Below are 16191 nucleotides of genomic sequence, written 5' to 3' on the forward strand. Positions count from 1 at the left end.
GAAGGAATGTACGGACCCATGATGAGACGTGGCTACCAGCGCCAGCTTGCCCACCGTCTGCCGAAGACGTTGCAGAGCATCCGAAGGCTGCTCCACCTGGCCCCGTGCCGACGGGATGAACTCCCCGGGCACCGTCAACGGGGACCCATACACCAACTCGGCAGAGGAGGAGGCCAAGTCATCTTTGGGTGCGGTGCGGATCCCCAGCAAAACCCACGGCAGAGCATCCACCCAGTCCGGATCATTGAGCCGTGCCTTCAGGGCATCCTTGAGTTGGCGATGAAACCGCTCCACCAGTCCATTCGCCTGCGGTTGATACGCCGTTGTGTGATGTAGGCGAACCCCCTGGAGGCGTGCCATGGCCGACCAGTTCACGTGGCCATGATGGCCCCCGGTCGGGGTGTTATGTCCGACCACCCCGAGTTCGATCGTAATGCGCCATGGCCCGAGCAGATTGGGGCCCAAACCACCGGGACTTCCACCATCAGGGCGGTAGGGGCATCCTCTCGTGGAACGAGGATCGTGGCCCCAACCACTCCTTAGCACTCTCGAACGTCGGACCACTCAACCTCCTTGCGATGACAAGTGATCAGGTGGAAAAGCGGGCGCATGATTGCGGCCGTCACCGGCAAGAAATGGTGATAAAACGCAACTATCCCTGAAAAAAATGAATAGATCATCCACCGTGCATGGGAAGGTAAAGCAAGTGAGATGAATAAGAATATGAAACAGTTACATCAAAAATAATGTAGGAACAAACTAAAACTATAAAATTCAATTGCCAATGAATTTCAAATTAAATTATAATCTTCAAGAACATAAATAATAAAAGAAAAATCATAATTAGGATAGCACATTTTAATAACATAAGAAATGACGATATGATAAAATAACAAATTACTTGGCCTTAGTTTGTACAAGTTGAAATAGGTGGCTACTGACACAAGATTATAACAGAAAGGTTGAATAAAATGTAAATACATTTTGGAGAGATACGGGCCATAATTGATAAACCAGGGAGGATAAAACATGAGTGACTACATACTTTCATAATCCGCACACAGTATATTTCCCTTTGCTCTACCTATGTACTTGAGTTTGGCTTGATTGTATTTATGTATAGTATTATCCAATTTCATTGGAAAGCATGGAAAGCTTTTCACTGTACCTCGGCATACCTGACAATCTATATTACTAAATCTCTGAGCGTTGGTGCTTTGGCTTGAAGTTGAAAGGCACTACTTACTGCAAATGGTGGCGGGTAGATTTGGCTTGAAGTTGAAAGACACTTCTTATTGCCAATGGTGGCTTGGGTGCTTTGGCTTGAAGTTGAAAGGCACTACTTACTGCAAATGGTGGCTTGGGTGCTTTGGCTTGAAATTAAAAAAAAAAATCACCATTCTCTCTGCTGCACCTGCTGGAGGGAGGGGGAGGGAATATAAAACCAGGAAGTGGTGTGCCTCACTCAATCTCTGCAAGGTGGATGAAGCCACGTCTCTATGAGCTCTGAATAACACTGAATAAATGTCGACACAACTTAATGTGGTTTGAAAATGCAAATATGGTTTGTTTGAAGTAAAAAGGCACTGTCTGCAAATAGTTGTTTGGGTACTTTGGCTTGAAGTTGAAAGGCACTACTTCCTGTAAATGGTGGCTTGGGTGCTTTGACTTGAAGTTGAAAGGCACTACTTACAGCAAATAGTGGCTTGGGAGCTTTGGCTTGAAGTTGAAAGGCACAACTTACTGCAAATGGTGGCGGGTAATTTGGCTTGAAGTTGAAAGGCACTTCTTACTGCAAATGGTGGCTTGGCTGCTTTGGCTTGAAGTTGAAAGGCACTACTTACTGCAAATGGTGGCATGAAGTTGAAAGGCATTACTTACTGCAAATGGTGCCGGTAGGCGGCATGACTCTCGTCAGCAGCGGCCTCTGCAGCCCGTCTGCGTTTTTATTATTTTTTGTCTAGTTTTTATGTCGTTTTTTGTTATTTTTTGTTGGGTATGTGTGTGTGGGGGGGGGGGGGGGTAGGGGGGGGGGGGGGGGGGGGGTGGGGGTAGGGAGGGGTAACTTTAAAATCTCTCACTGCACGGGAGACCCGACCTTTTCTTTGTCTGGTCTCTGTTGTCATTGGGGCTGCAACGTGGAGCGGCCTCCAACAGGAAGACCGGGGGCTCTGGTGCCGACTACTCACCTCACCGTCGCGGAGCTGGCCGAGTCCAGAGCAGGTGGAGCGGTGGTGGAGCGCTGCTGCGGCCAGACCTCCGGAGATTCGGAGGCTGCAGCTGCGGGTCTGGCGGACGGCGGCACCGGGAGCCCGCGGGTCCCTGGTGGGAGACCGTTTTTCAGGGCTCCTGCAACGGGGACTTCTCCCGCCCGAGTTGCGGGGTTGAAGAGCTCCTGGAGCAGGGCCTTACAGTACCGCCCCGCGCGGCTTGGAATGGCCGCGGGACTCTGCGAGCGCACGCCGGGGGCTCTAACATCAAGACCCGGAGTGCGACCTTGCATTACCCGGCGTGGCTTTAATGGCCGCGGGACAATCGCCATTGCCAGCCGGGGGATTGGACTTTGACTCTGACATCGAGGGGGGGGGGGGGGAGTGCAGTGGAGAGATAAGTTTTTTTGGCCTTCCATCACAGCAATGTGATGGATGTTTATGTAAATTATGTTGTGTCCTAGGTCTATTTGTTTGTAATGTATGGCTGCAGAAACGGCATTTCGTTTGGACCTCAAGGGGTCCAATTGACAAATAAATTGAATCTTGAATCTTGAATCTTGGTGGCTTGGGTGCTTTGGCTTGAAGTTGAAAGGCACTATTTACTGTAAATGGTGACATGAAGATGAAAGGCACTACTTACTGCAAATGGGGGCATGAAGTTGATAGGCACTACTTACTGCAAATGGTGGCTTGGGTGCTTTGGTTTGAAGTTGAAAGGCATTACTTTCTGCAAATGTTGGGTGCTTTGGCTTGAAGTTGAAAGGCACTACTTACTGCAAATGGTGGCATGAAGTTGAAAGGCACTACTTTCTGCAAATGGCGGCTTGGGTGATTTGGCTTGAAGTTAAAAGGCACAACTGCAAATGCACTTACTTCCTGTTTGCACTGTATATTGATTTTAGATAAAATGCTACCACTTCCGGCTGTGATTTTTGGCCATCTTACTCAGTCCCCCCCTCCGCTGAGCAGGTGCAGCGAATTCTTCCCATCAATTAAAAATAAAAGTGTTATTAGTGTTTAAAAAATGTTGAGAATCTCTCTGTCAATCACGCCCTGAAAGCCACACCTTTTCCGGGGGAGGGGTTATAAAACCCAATGTGTGGTTGTGGCTCAGTCTCTGCATGATGGGAAAGGGAGAGGTCACGACTCTGTCTGAGCTGTGAATCAACTGAACACACTGAATGTCTACTGAACTGTGAGTTTGGTATTTTGTGTGGTTTTATGGTGGTTTCACCCTGCATGAAATGGTATGAAGCTGCATTTGAATTTGGTGGCCTTGGACCCTGCTTGAAGTGGAATGAAACTGCACTTGAATTTGGCGGCCTTGCATCCTGCTTGAAGTGGTATGAAACTGCACTGAATTTGGTGGCCTTGCACCCTGCTGAAAGTGTAATGAAACCGCACTTGAATTTGGTGGCCTTGGATCCAGCTTGAAGTGGTATGAAACTGCACTTGAATTCGGTGGCCTTGCACCCTACTTGAAGTGGTTGGAAACTGCACTTGGATTCGGTGGCCTTGCACCCTGCTCATAGTGGTAAGAAACTGCACTTGAATTTGGTGGCCTTGCACCCTGCTTGAAATGGTAGGAACATGGATTTGAATTTGTTGGCCTTGCACCCTGCTTGAAATGGAATTTCAAGGAATAGACATGAGTCAACTGCCAGCCCACCAGCTGTGAGTGAGCTGCCAGCAGATCAGGCTTGAGGGACTGAGCTGCCACCTCAAGAACCCATACCAGCACTCCAGAAAGCCTCCCCACTGGCCACCAATATTGGAATTGGTGGGGAGGTGGAATATTGCGTCGGGGGACCAGCCCTCCCATGTGAACATGGGACCCAACGGGTCCCACTTAGTCTAGTAATATCTAAATCTAAACCAGAGCATTAAAATAAATGGATCGTTGTTTTGGCAAAATTGGTGCAATGAATAGTAGAAAATTATGGCATAGTAGACTTTGGTCAGTTATGGCTTTGCTAGCTCTCAGAAAGAACAGTATGCTTATTTTAGATTCATATTTTTTCTTTGATCAAATAGTTTACCCCATTTAATCTCTCAAAACCTCATGACCTAGAAAACCTCCATGGAGTCTTTTTTTACTTCTAATATTTTCTATTCCAACAAAAGTTGCCTTAATTATTTTCAAAGACTTCTTCTGATTAAAGTTCCTCAATCCAGAAAACATCTTGGCATACTATATTTCCTTTCCATCTTTCCAGGTGTCCAGCTGAGGCCCACGTAATAATTCATTAAGCTATAACTGGTTGAGGGATAAATGTTGATCAGGACATAATGTGCCTGTTACTCTCCAAATGGTTCCAATAGACCTTTTACACCAATTATAATAATATGAAATTATGAGCAACTTAAAATTGTAATATTTGTTAAAAAAAACTTTAAAAGTCTGACAACAATTGTAAGTACGCATTGTGAAACAAAAAAGCGTTAGAAGTAGAAACATACAAATTTGATTGTTTTAAGTGCCACGGTACTTACAATATTGTTAGTGAGAGTGCACTTGGATATCATTAAGCTCAAAAGGATGCAGAAAAGATTAATGAGGATGTTACTAGGACTGTACGGCTTTTTTTAAGAATAAGGGGTAGGCCATTTAGAATGGAGATGAGGAAAAACTTTTTCACCCAGAGAGTTGTGAATCTGTGGAATTCTCTGCCACAGAAGGCAGTGGAGGACGATTCTCTGGATGCTTTCAAGAGAAATTTAGATAGAGCTCTTAAAGATAGCGGAGTCAAGGGATATGGTCAGAAGGCAGGAACGAGGTATTGATTGTGGATGATCAGCCATGATCACAGTGAATGACGGTGCTGGCTCGAAAGGCCAAATGGCCTACTCCTACACCTTTTGTCTATTGTCTAAAAGGAGAGGCTGGGACTTTGGAGCATAGGAGATTGAGGGAGACCATATAAAGGTATATAAAATCACGAGGGACATATATAAGGGGGGTGGTTACAGGGAACGTGGGCTTAACACCAGCATTGATTTACAGTGCCAGAGGAAAGAATTAAAGTGACCCGAGGGGCAATTTTATTCACACGGAGGGTGGTGGGTATATGGAAAGAGCTGCCAGAGAAAGCAGTAGTCAGGCACAATTACATTATTTAAACAATATTTGCATAGATACATGGATAGAAAAGTCTTGGAGGGATATGGGCTAAACACAGGCAAATGGGACTAGTTCAGACGAGCAAATTGTTCAGCAGAGACAAGTTGGCTCAAAGGCTTGTTTCCATGGTGCATAGCTCAATGACTTTCTAATTCCATGTTGCAAGTGAAACTAGATAACCAGGCACTTTATTTTTGACTGATGTCTACAGTGAGTTAGTACCCAATTTCAAGCTCACTCATTATTAAAGCTCTAATCCAATACACCAATACCACAGAATGTGGGTAATCATAATTACATTTTAATTGTTAGGAAGTGCAAAGTGATTGTTGAATTGAATACTTGTACCTTTGCATCTGCTGGTTCTTCGGCATCTTCTTCTGTATCAAGCTTTTCTGCACTTTCAGACGGAAGAACTTCATTCGGTGTAGAGGCAAATTCAGGTTCTTCCTCTAGATAATGGAACAGGAAATTCTGCCAATTATTGGCTGGATCATGCTTACCTTCGACCGGTGGCCTGAGGTCAGCAGCATATGTAGTTACAGTTACATTTTAGTTTATTGTCACGTGTACCAAGATACAGTGAAAAGCTTTTGTTGCGTGCTATACAGTCAGCGGAAAGACAATGCATGATTACAATCGAGCCATTTACAGTAGAAAGATACATGATAAGGGAATAACGTTTCGTGCAAGGTAAAGCCAGCAAAGTCCGATCAAAGATAGTCCGAGGGACACCAACAAGATAGATAGTAGTTCAGGACTCCTCTCTGGTTGTGGTAGTATGATCCAGTTGCCTGATAACAGCTGGGAAGAAACTGTCCCTGTATCTGTTGGTGTGCGTTTTTACTCTTCTATACCTATTGCCTGATGGGAGAGGGGCGAAGGAGGGAGTGGCCAGGGAGCGACTCGTCCTTGATTATGTTGCTGGCCTTGCCGAGTCAGCGTAAGGGGTGTATCAGTAGGCTTTGCAAACTGACCTTTTTACATGTGGACTTCTGCACTGTTGAAATGAGACCCCTCCTAACCCCATTCTCCTGCCTTCCCATAACCTAACCTGCACTAATCAAAAATCTATCCATCTCTGCCTTAAAAATATCCACTGACTTGGCGTCCAGAGCCTTTTGTGGCAAAGAATTCCACAGTGTTGGATGTGTTGAATATAGTTTGTCAGATACACCTTCAAGCTAACTTGGTTGAAGTCCCCATAGATTAGGAGAGAGGTACATTATGTTGTGCTTGTTGATCAATAGCATTTTATTGTCACGTGTACCAAGGGTCAGTGAAATCATTTTTTTTTGTATACAGTTCAACAAAAATCTCACTACACATATCACAATCTTACTTAAGTATGAGAGTGTAGAAATAGTAGATTTGCAGGGGTCGGTCTGGCCAGGTGATGTTGATATCCAGCGATGCAGATTGCAGTCAGGATGACATTGGAGAATTCCCTCGGTGGGAAGAAGTGTCAGCATATCCACCAGATATCCAGGTCAGGGGAACAGAAATGGGACAAAACCACTTTGTGCATACGTAAATATGAGTTGATCATGAAACAGACACCACCAAGCTTTGTCCTTTTCTTGACCTAACATCGCCATATGCATGGATGAAAATGTCTTGGGCTGGAGCACAGTGTCCGGAGAGTTGAGCATGAGTCTTGTATTTGTTTCATAAGATCATAAGTGATAGGAGTAGAATTGGGCAATTCGGCCCATCAAGTCTACTACGTCATTCCATCATTGCTGATCTATCACTCCCTCCTAACACCCTTTTCCTATCTTCTCCCCATAACCTCTGACACCTGCACTAATCAGGAATCCATCTACCTCTGCATAAATATAACCATTGACTTGGCCTCCACAGCCTTCTGTGGCAAAGAATTCTACAGATTCACCACCGACAAAAGAAATTCCTCCTCATCTCCTTCCTAAAGAAATGTCCTTTAATTCTATGACCTCTCATCCTAGACTCGCCCACGACTTGGAAACATCCTCGCCACATCCACTCTATCCAGGGCTTTCACTATTCTGTACGTTTCAATGAGGTCCCCCCTCATTCTTCTAAACACCAGCGAAAGAAGACCCAGAGATTTGGAACTGCTGAGTTCATTAGGCAATCGTGATATCACTACTCCATTTAAATGTCTTAAAAGCCCGTTTCCTCCTGCTGACTACAGTTTCCAGCTTTAAAAGACCAGAATATGAGTAGACAAGTGTTCTCAGTCATGCTGCCTGCAAAATGTTGCCTTCCCTGGCGCCACCTTGAGAAAAAACTGTTCTATGTTCTAAATGCATATCTTTGTTCATGAAGTATGCAAAGAAAGGAAGCTAAATCCCCTCTGCAGTCTTCTGGGATCCCACAAAATGCAGAAAGAACATGCATAGTGAGGACAGATGCACGTTATTTTAAATGCTATGACAAAGCTGACTCTCGAGTTCAGTAAAGATTTTCATGCACTCCCTTTGATGGTTTGATAATTTTGTTTATTGTCGGCGAGTGTTTATCTTTATGCAACACAACTTATAACTTATTTTTTGTTGTCTTCTTTAATCACATAATTAATCAAACACTACTTTAATCAAATAAATCAATGAAGCAGTGTGGTTTAAAGTTTCATGAAAGCAGTCAGACTCCTTATTCTATAATGAGAGGAACAGAAAAGCTCCTCAGTCTTATTGAATGCGTGTCCTCGCCTTGTTTGAACTTTAGGATGCTTCTCATGTCTGGACACACATTCAATAAGACTGAGGAGCTTTTCTGTTCCTCTAAAAAAAAATCCAGTTTTCAGATCTTCAGCATCTACACTGCATGTATGAGAATGGATAGCATATAAGGATGTCATCCTCCCACAGTTTACATGTCCACAGGTAGGAGTGTTGTCTAGCTCAGCTTCAACTGAGAATATTCAAGAAATCTATGGATTTGCAGTGGAAATGTGGAAACATTAAGTTTGGGAAGATATATTTAAGTAGCCAGAAACATGATTTCAGGATGGCATGTTGTTTTCCAGACTTACATATGCCACTATTACTGCGGATCATTCTTGGTTTAATGTGAATAGCCAGACCTCATGGTCCACAATGAAGGGAAGGAAAAAAGGAAAGAAAGGAAAGAAAGGAAAGAAAGGAAGGAGGGAAGGAGGGAAAATCAACTTACCTTCAGATAATTCCCATCTAGACATCTGTCGCTTTGCTTCATCTGAATCCTTGTGTAGTAGGTTGCCATCCAATGATAAATGAATGGCCATTTGGCTAATTAATGATACTGGTTTGTAAGACCTTTCCTTTAATATAAAACAAAATGGCAAGTTAAAGATTCAGGTAAATCTTACTAATTTCAAGCAAACCCTTCATCCAGTAAAATCAATCTGCTACCTGATGCGCTGAGTTACTAGAGCGTTTTGTATCTTTTTATCAATAATAAAAATTATTATTTCACTCAAAATATGGACGAAAAATAGCTACCAAAAGGGGGCGGCACAGGGGTGTAGCAGTACAGGTGCACAACCTTTTATCCGAAGTTCCAAATAACAAGAAGCTCCGAATAGCGGATATTTTTTCGGTCCTTGAAGAAAGGTCCTTGGAGACGTTCACCGAGGGCGGCCCGCAGAGGTGACAGCGGAACCACCGGTCGGTCCTCGAAGAAAGGGGAACTAAATCCCCATTCATAAAAAAGAAGGTGAGGGTATATTGCGCAGGAGGGTTAATAATTGACAATCTGCTGCTGCCTGCCCGCTGAGTGAAAAAGTTCCCACGGTAGACTCACGATATACAGTGTATCGTGAGTCTTGCGTGGGAACTTTTTAAACTCAGCGGGCAGGCAGCAGCAGATTGTCGCTCCCTTCAGTTTCACCCCACCTACACCCCTCTGCTTCCCGGCCATGTGTGTGACCCCTTCCCTCCCGTCTCCAGCTCCCCGCCCATTGCACCAGCGCGGGGGCTTTGAACTGTCTTCAGGTCGGCGATGCCAGCAGGTCAGTGCCAGTTACCGGAGACGTCAGGACCAACGGGACACCGACCCCCAGGCCCACTGCAAGCACGGAGATCCCAGAGACCCACAGCCAGCAGCAGCCCAGTCCCATTCCAACTCCAGAGGAACACGCTCCCCGTAGGGACAGAAGCTGATGGTGTGCAAGGTACGTCTTGGTCTTGGGGTTGCGGATGAGGCGGCGCAGCTCGGGCTGTGACGTCTCCGGCCACCCCCCTGTACAGGAGCTGAGACTGGGAACTGTGGGGTTGTTTGCAGTTGCAGAGGGAGGGGGCAAGGGCGGTACTGTTCCCAGTCTCAGCTCCAGTCCGGGGGGTGGCCGGAGACGTCAGGACCAACGGGACACTGACTGCAAGCACGGAGATCCCAAAGACTCACAGTCAGCAGCAACTCTAGCCCAGCCCCGCTGCAACTCCAGAGGAACCCGGGTTGCGGATGAGGGGGCGCAGCTCGGGCTGTGGGCGAACTGCCACTTGTCGCTGTAGCGGCGCATCGGGAGCGGGTTCCTGTTGGTCCTGACGTCTCCGGCCACCCCGCTGGACAGGAGCTGAGAGAAGTCAGGACCACCAGAAGCCGCTCCCCGATGGGCCGCTACGGCGATGTGGCAGTTCGCCCACAGCCCGAGCTGCGCCCCCTCATCGGGCCACCAACCCCCAGGCCCACTGCAAGCACGGAGATCCCAGATCAGCAACTCCAGCCCAGCCCTGCTCCAACTCCAGAGGAACACGCAGAAGCTGATGGTGTACAAGGTACGTCTTGTTCTTGGGGTGGGCGAACTGCCACTTGTCGCCGTAGCGGCCCATCGGGGAGCGGATTCCTCTGGAGTTGGAGGGACAGGGAGACACAGCGGCTTTTGAGAATGGTGGGCATCACTTCCAAAGTTCTGCACACACAGTCAGTACACCTGCCCTACACTTGTCTCCCGCACTAAGATCATCTCGCAGAGAATGATCCCAGACTAACCCTCCCTATTCTCTCCTATTCTGCAAGAAAAAACTACATTGAAGACTCAAACTCGCGATCGAGTAACTGCCGGGATCTAGGCGCAAACTCACGATCTTGCGGATATGAGCCGAGCACTCTACCACTGAGCCAGCCAGCCAGACTCTGGATAAAAATCTTCCATTCCGAAAGCCGAAAAATTCTGAATTACGAAAAGTGTCTGGTCCCAATGCTTTTGGATAAACGTTTGTGCACCTGTAGTGCCAATGCCTTATAGCACCAGACCCGAGGTCTCTTTGTTCTGCACACTTTCCAGTCCCCTATGTTTTACTGTACAAATCCTGTTCTGGTTTAACTTACCAAAATATAAGTAGGCTCCCGATTCAAAACATCGCCCATTGATGTTCTCTAGAGATGCTGACTGACCTGCTGAGTTACTCCAGCTCTTAGTGTCTTTTTTTTGCAACACCTCGCATTTGCCCGAGTTAAATTCCATCCATCATTTTCCCAGTCCCTCTAACTGCCCCTTATCTTCACAGTCCAATACATCACCAATTTTATTATCATCAGCAAACTTACAAACCATGTTAAAAACATTCTAATCTTCATCTTTAATATAGTTGACAAAGAATGGTGGAATCAACCCCAATTTCTGCAACACACCACTGGTCATAGGTCTTCAATCTGAAAAAAACCCTCCACTATTACCCTCTTCTTCCTTCCACCGCCAATTTTGTTTACATAGACAACATATCTGCCCAGCCTTCATTAATCCTCTTCGTCTCCTATTTGAAAAAGTCACTCATATATGTTAGCCTAATTACCCACACACAAATGCTATTACTTATCAGTCGTTGCTTTTCCACATTCTGTAAGTAAGTAAGTAAGTACATTTTATTTATATAGCACGTTTAAATCAACTCGCGTTGAAACCAAAGTGCTTTACATAGAAGAAATAATTAAGTTTCCGTACATCCATAGAAAAAATTAAAAATAAGAGAAATGACACAACACATTATAGAATTCAACATGAACATCCCCCCACAGCGGAATCAAAATTTTCCACTGTGGGAAAAGGCATCAGAAAGTTGTCCTCTTCCTTTGTGATCACCCGAGGTCGGGGCCTATTTGTGGCCTCCGCAGCCAGTCCGATGTTTTCAGGCCCTCTTGCCGGATGATGGAGCTACACTCGGGAGAAACACTCCTCAGCGGCTTGGAATGTCTGGAGCGGCCACTCCCTCCCCGGAGACTGCGGCACCGGAAGTCCTCAGGCCGCGCTGGTTTGGAGCTCCGACTCTGCCGATCTTGGATCCCAGGCTCCGTGGTGTTTTAAATCCAGCACCGCCCGCAGCCACAGCTCCACAGATGTTGGAGTCGGCGGTCACCGCACAGCGACCCAGTAAGGCATTGCCCGCTCCGTGATGGTGTCCCAGCGCTGTGCTGCCGCCAAAGCTGTAGTCCCGGCCGGTCCCGACAGGAAACGCCACTCTATTCCGATGGTAGGCCGCGAAGAAGCAGCTCGGAGGGACGCCGCCTCTCCGACCAGGTAGGGACTAGGAAATAAAGTTTCCCCCTTCCTTTCCCCCACCCACCACATAAAATAAGACCTCCAACAAACATTTTGTTTTTAACAGGACTAAAAATAAAAAAGGGTGAAAGGATGTTCTGCAGGCAGAGCAGCCATATACAATGGCGCCCCACTCCTGCAGTCCGCCATCTTGTTCTGCCAGGTCTTATCCCTCAGAATCCCTTCCAGTAATTTTCCCACTGATATTAGGCTCACTGGCTTGTAGTTCTGTTGCCCTTATTGGTGGCGCAATGAGTATAAATGTTAGGAGGTCACATTGCACTGTGTAACCAGGACACAATTTGGAATACTGTGCTCAGTTCTGATCAATGAAGTACAGGAAGGATGCGGAAGCTTTGGAGAGGGTGCAGAAGAGGTTCAAAAGGATGTTGCCTGGATTGGAGAGCATTAGTTTTAAGGAGAGATAAGATACTTTAGATGTTTTAATCTGGACCATAAACAAACTGCTGGAGGAACTCAGCAGTAATAGACAATAGACAATAGGTGCAGGAGTAGTTCAGACAGTATCTGTAGAGGCAGAGGGATGGCTGTAATTTAAGGTTGAGAACCCATCAGGACTGAGAATGCAGAGGGATGAAGTCAATTTAAAGAGGAGAGAGGGTGGGATGAGGGAGCATTGAGTGACACAGTGACACAGCAATAGAGCTGCTGACTCATCACACCAGAGAGCCAGGTTAATTTGTGACTGTTTGTGCAGTATTTGCACATTCTCCCTGTGACTGTATGGGCTTTCTCTGGGTGCTCTGGCTTTCTCCCTCATTCCAAAGATGTGCAGGATTGCACATTAATTGGCTTCTGTAAATGGCCCTAATGTGTGTTGGATGCAAAAGTGAACATAGGGTATGGGTGATCAATGGTCGACGTGGTCTTGGTAGGAGAAGGGCCCGTTTCCACACTTCATCTCTAAACTGAAAAACGAAACATTGCAGGAGATCGATGGAAACAGATGAGTAGGGAAGAGGGAGAGGGGTGAAGTTGAGAGACAACAGCTGGTGGTGATAGCGAAGGCATACAAAAAGCAAGACAAAAAGGAGAGCCTATGATGCGCCAGGTGGAGTGAAGACAACATAAAAGGTGACGTGGGTTGGGGATGGACGGGAGGGGGGAATTTCATATTTCACCCTACCTGCCCCCGTGTCCAGTACTTGAACCTTCTGGCATTTCCACCAGCTGCAACAGGAACTCGCCACCTATTACATCTTTCCCTCGCTTCCCTTTCCTGCTTCTCGCAGGAGCTGCTACTCTCTCAATATGACCCCTGGTTTCATAGCTGACATACCCTTCCCTGTCACTTTCCTCTGTAACCATAAGATGTGCAATATTTATCAATACACCTCCTCCCTCACCACCAGCACGAAACAGCCCTAACATGTCAGCTTAAGATTTACACACACATCCTCCAAACGCATCGACTGCAATCAATGATCTCGATGTTGGCTTATCTATATTTACGAGACCATGTACAGACTATAGCAATGTTACAAAATTTTGAGATTTAAAAAATCAAGTCTGCAATTTATCCCATCAGATAAAGCATAAAAAATAAGTTTAATTTGACACCTAATTCACTTTCATATCTCAAGTAATAAAAAAGTTATGGCCATTTTCATACTCGGAAATTAGCATCTTGTTCCCTATTGATTTTCTATGGACATAACAAAAAAGCTGTGATCATGGACATTCAAAAGCCCATAACCTTCTTAAAAATTAAGAGAACTGAATGAAATTTTCAGTTATCATAGATTGAACCATTCTGAACAAATATAAAATAATCTTACTTGGATGACCTGAAATTAAAGCATATAATTAGTTAGTTATCCAATTGTAGCTAATTTCAAACTTCAATTACTAAGATCTAAACATCTATCCATTTCTTTATAAATGATTAACATTTTTAAATAGCCTAAGTGTCCAAATAATATTCATAAATAATTCACAATAAAACATGATTTTTAAATCTCATTTACATTAATTTATAGGCCAAATGGAAGGAATTTTGTGTTCAATTGCTGTGAATTAAAGTCCATTTTAAATCAGCTTTCTAGTGGGTTCCTGTGAACGCGCTGGTTTAGAACGTTCACATTGCGCTGGATTTGTGCCCTCAAATGCCCAGAAAAATACTGCGGGATATAAAGAGCCCAAAATGAACTACTCGCTATAGTAAACTTTGTATAAAGGTGTCTTAAGAAGCCCCTTTTAATGTAAAAATAAGGTACATACCTTTAATTGTTTGCTTTATAAAACCCTGGGGCTGCGAGAGGTCGCGGGTTGAGAGAGTGATTTTAAAACTATTATAACTATTATTCGAGGCCTATAAAACTAATAATACCTTTTGCGACGGGGTCTTTCAGCGATTTTTCGTTAATGATTTACCAGGCTGAACATCTTCGATTGGAACAGCCTAGTGAAAATCGCGTTTTAAACCCGCCCCCCTCTAAACAGCGCCAAAATCGCGCACACGGGCTGAGGCAGATTCTCAGCGACGATTCAGGTAGGTTTTGCAACATACCTACAGACTAGGCGACTGTTCTGCAGAATATCTGCACTTAGTCTGCCATGGACATCTTGAGCTCCTTGATACATGCCAATCTGACCCGATTTGACCTGGCTCTTTTGTCCATTCCCTCTACAGATGCTTCCTGGCACTTTGAATTCCTCCAGTAGTTCGATTTTTATATATATATATGTCAACGTTTTTTCTATGTATCATAAACAACAGAAGTTCCAGTACCAATCCCTACAGGACACTATTGATCACGGACCTCCAGCCTTACACACTTTGACTACTGTCCTTGGTCTTCAATGGGTAAGCCTGGTCTGAGACCAACCTGTGCATCATAACCTTTTGTTCAGCCTATCATGAGGGACTTTATCAAATGCCTCTAAATGTCAATGTAGACAACATCCACTGCCCTACCCTCATCAATCATCTTCATCACCTCCTCAAAAAACACAATCAAGTTAGAAAGACGTGGCCATGCTGACTCTCCCTAACTAGCCCGTTCATGTCTAAATAGATAAAATCCTCACCAACAGCTATCCGACCATTGACATAAAGCTCATTGGCCGATCGCTTCCTGGATTAACTTTATTTCCCTTCTTAATCAAATAAATAAAATTGAGTACTCTCCAGCCTTCAGGGACCTCATCTGTGGCCAGAGAGGGCACACAGATTGTTGTCACGGACCCTACAATGTTACTTTATAGCCTTATTCTAAAATAGATTAAATTCTTTTTTTTATCATCAATCTACACAAAATACCCCAAAATAAAAAAAGAAAACAAGCGAAAAGAGAAAAATAGACAATTTTTCAAAGTAATTTAAAATAAATAACTGAAATATCACATTTATATGTCTTCAGACCTTTTACTCGGTACTTTGTAGAGACACCTTTGGCAGCGATTACAGCCTCAAGTCTTCTTGTGCATGATGCTACAAGCTTGGCACACCTATATTTGGGTCATTTCTCCCATTCTTCTCTGCAGATCCTCTCAAGCTCTGTCAGGTGGGATGGGGAACATTTTTGCACAGCTATTTTCAGGTCCCTCCAGAGATGTTCGATCGGATTCAAGTCTGGGCTCTGGCTGGGCCACTCAAGGACATTCACAGACTTGTCACAAAGCCACCCCTGCGTTGTCTTGGCTGTGTGCTTAGGGTCGATGTCCTGTTGGAAGGTGAACCACTGCCCCAGTTTGAGGTCCAGAACGCTCTGGAGCAGGTTTTCATCAAGGATCTCTCTGTACTTTGCTCCGTTCATCTATCCCTTGATCCCGACTAGTCTCCCAGTTCCTGCCGCTAATAAACATCCACACCGCACGATGCCGCCACCCCACGCTTAACCGTAGATGTGGTATTGGTCAGGTGATGAGCGGAGGCTGGTTTCCTCCAGACATTACGCTTGGCATTCAGGCCAAGAGTTCAATCTTGGTTTCATCTGACCAGAGCACCAGAGAAAACCCTTTTGGCAAACTCCAAGTGGGCTATCATGTGCCTTACACTGAGGAGTGGCTTCTGTCTGGCCACTCTCCCATAAAGGCCTAATTGGTGGAGTGCTACAGATATAGTTGTCCTTCTGGGTGGTTCTCCCATCTCCACAGAGGGACGCTGGAGCTCAGCCAGAGTAACCATTGAGTTCTTGGTAACCTCCCTGACCAAGGCCCTTCTCCCCGGATTGCTCAGTTTGGCCGGGCGACCAACTCTATGAAGAGTTCTGGTGGTTCTAAAGTTCTTCCATTTAAGAGTGATGGAGGCCACTGTGCTCTTCAGGACCTGCAATGCCACAGAAATTGTTTTATCTGTGTCTCGACACAATCCTGTCTCGAAGGTCTACGGACGATTC

The 16191-nt window shown here is 45.3% G+C and overlaps 1 protein-coding gene across 1 annotated transcript in view; it reads right to left on the reverse strand.

The window, feature by feature from the left end:
- Nucleotides 1–16191, reverse strand: part of dnai1.2 (dynein, axonemal, intermediate chain 1, paralog 2) — a 139520-nt gene that overhangs the window by 102158 nt on the left and 21171 nt on the right. The window contains exons 5-6 of the mRNA XM_055632318.1: nucleotides 8487–8617; nucleotides 5557–5586 (exon numbers count right to left, since the gene is read on the reverse strand). Coding sequence (XP_055488293.1) covers nucleotides 5557–5586; nucleotides 8487–8617 — 161 coding nt within the window. The remainder of the gene's footprint in view (nucleotides 1–5556; nucleotides 5587–8486; nucleotides 8618–16191) is intronic.

Source organism: Leucoraja erinacea, chromosome 1 (assembly GCF_028641065.1).
Source record: "Leucoraja erinacea ecotype New England chromosome 1, Leri_hhj_1, whole genome shotgun sequence".
In the NCBI taxonomy this organism is placed as follows: domain Eukaryota; kingdom Metazoa; phylum Chordata; class Chondrichthyes; order Rajiformes; family Rajidae; genus Leucoraja; species Leucoraja erinaceus.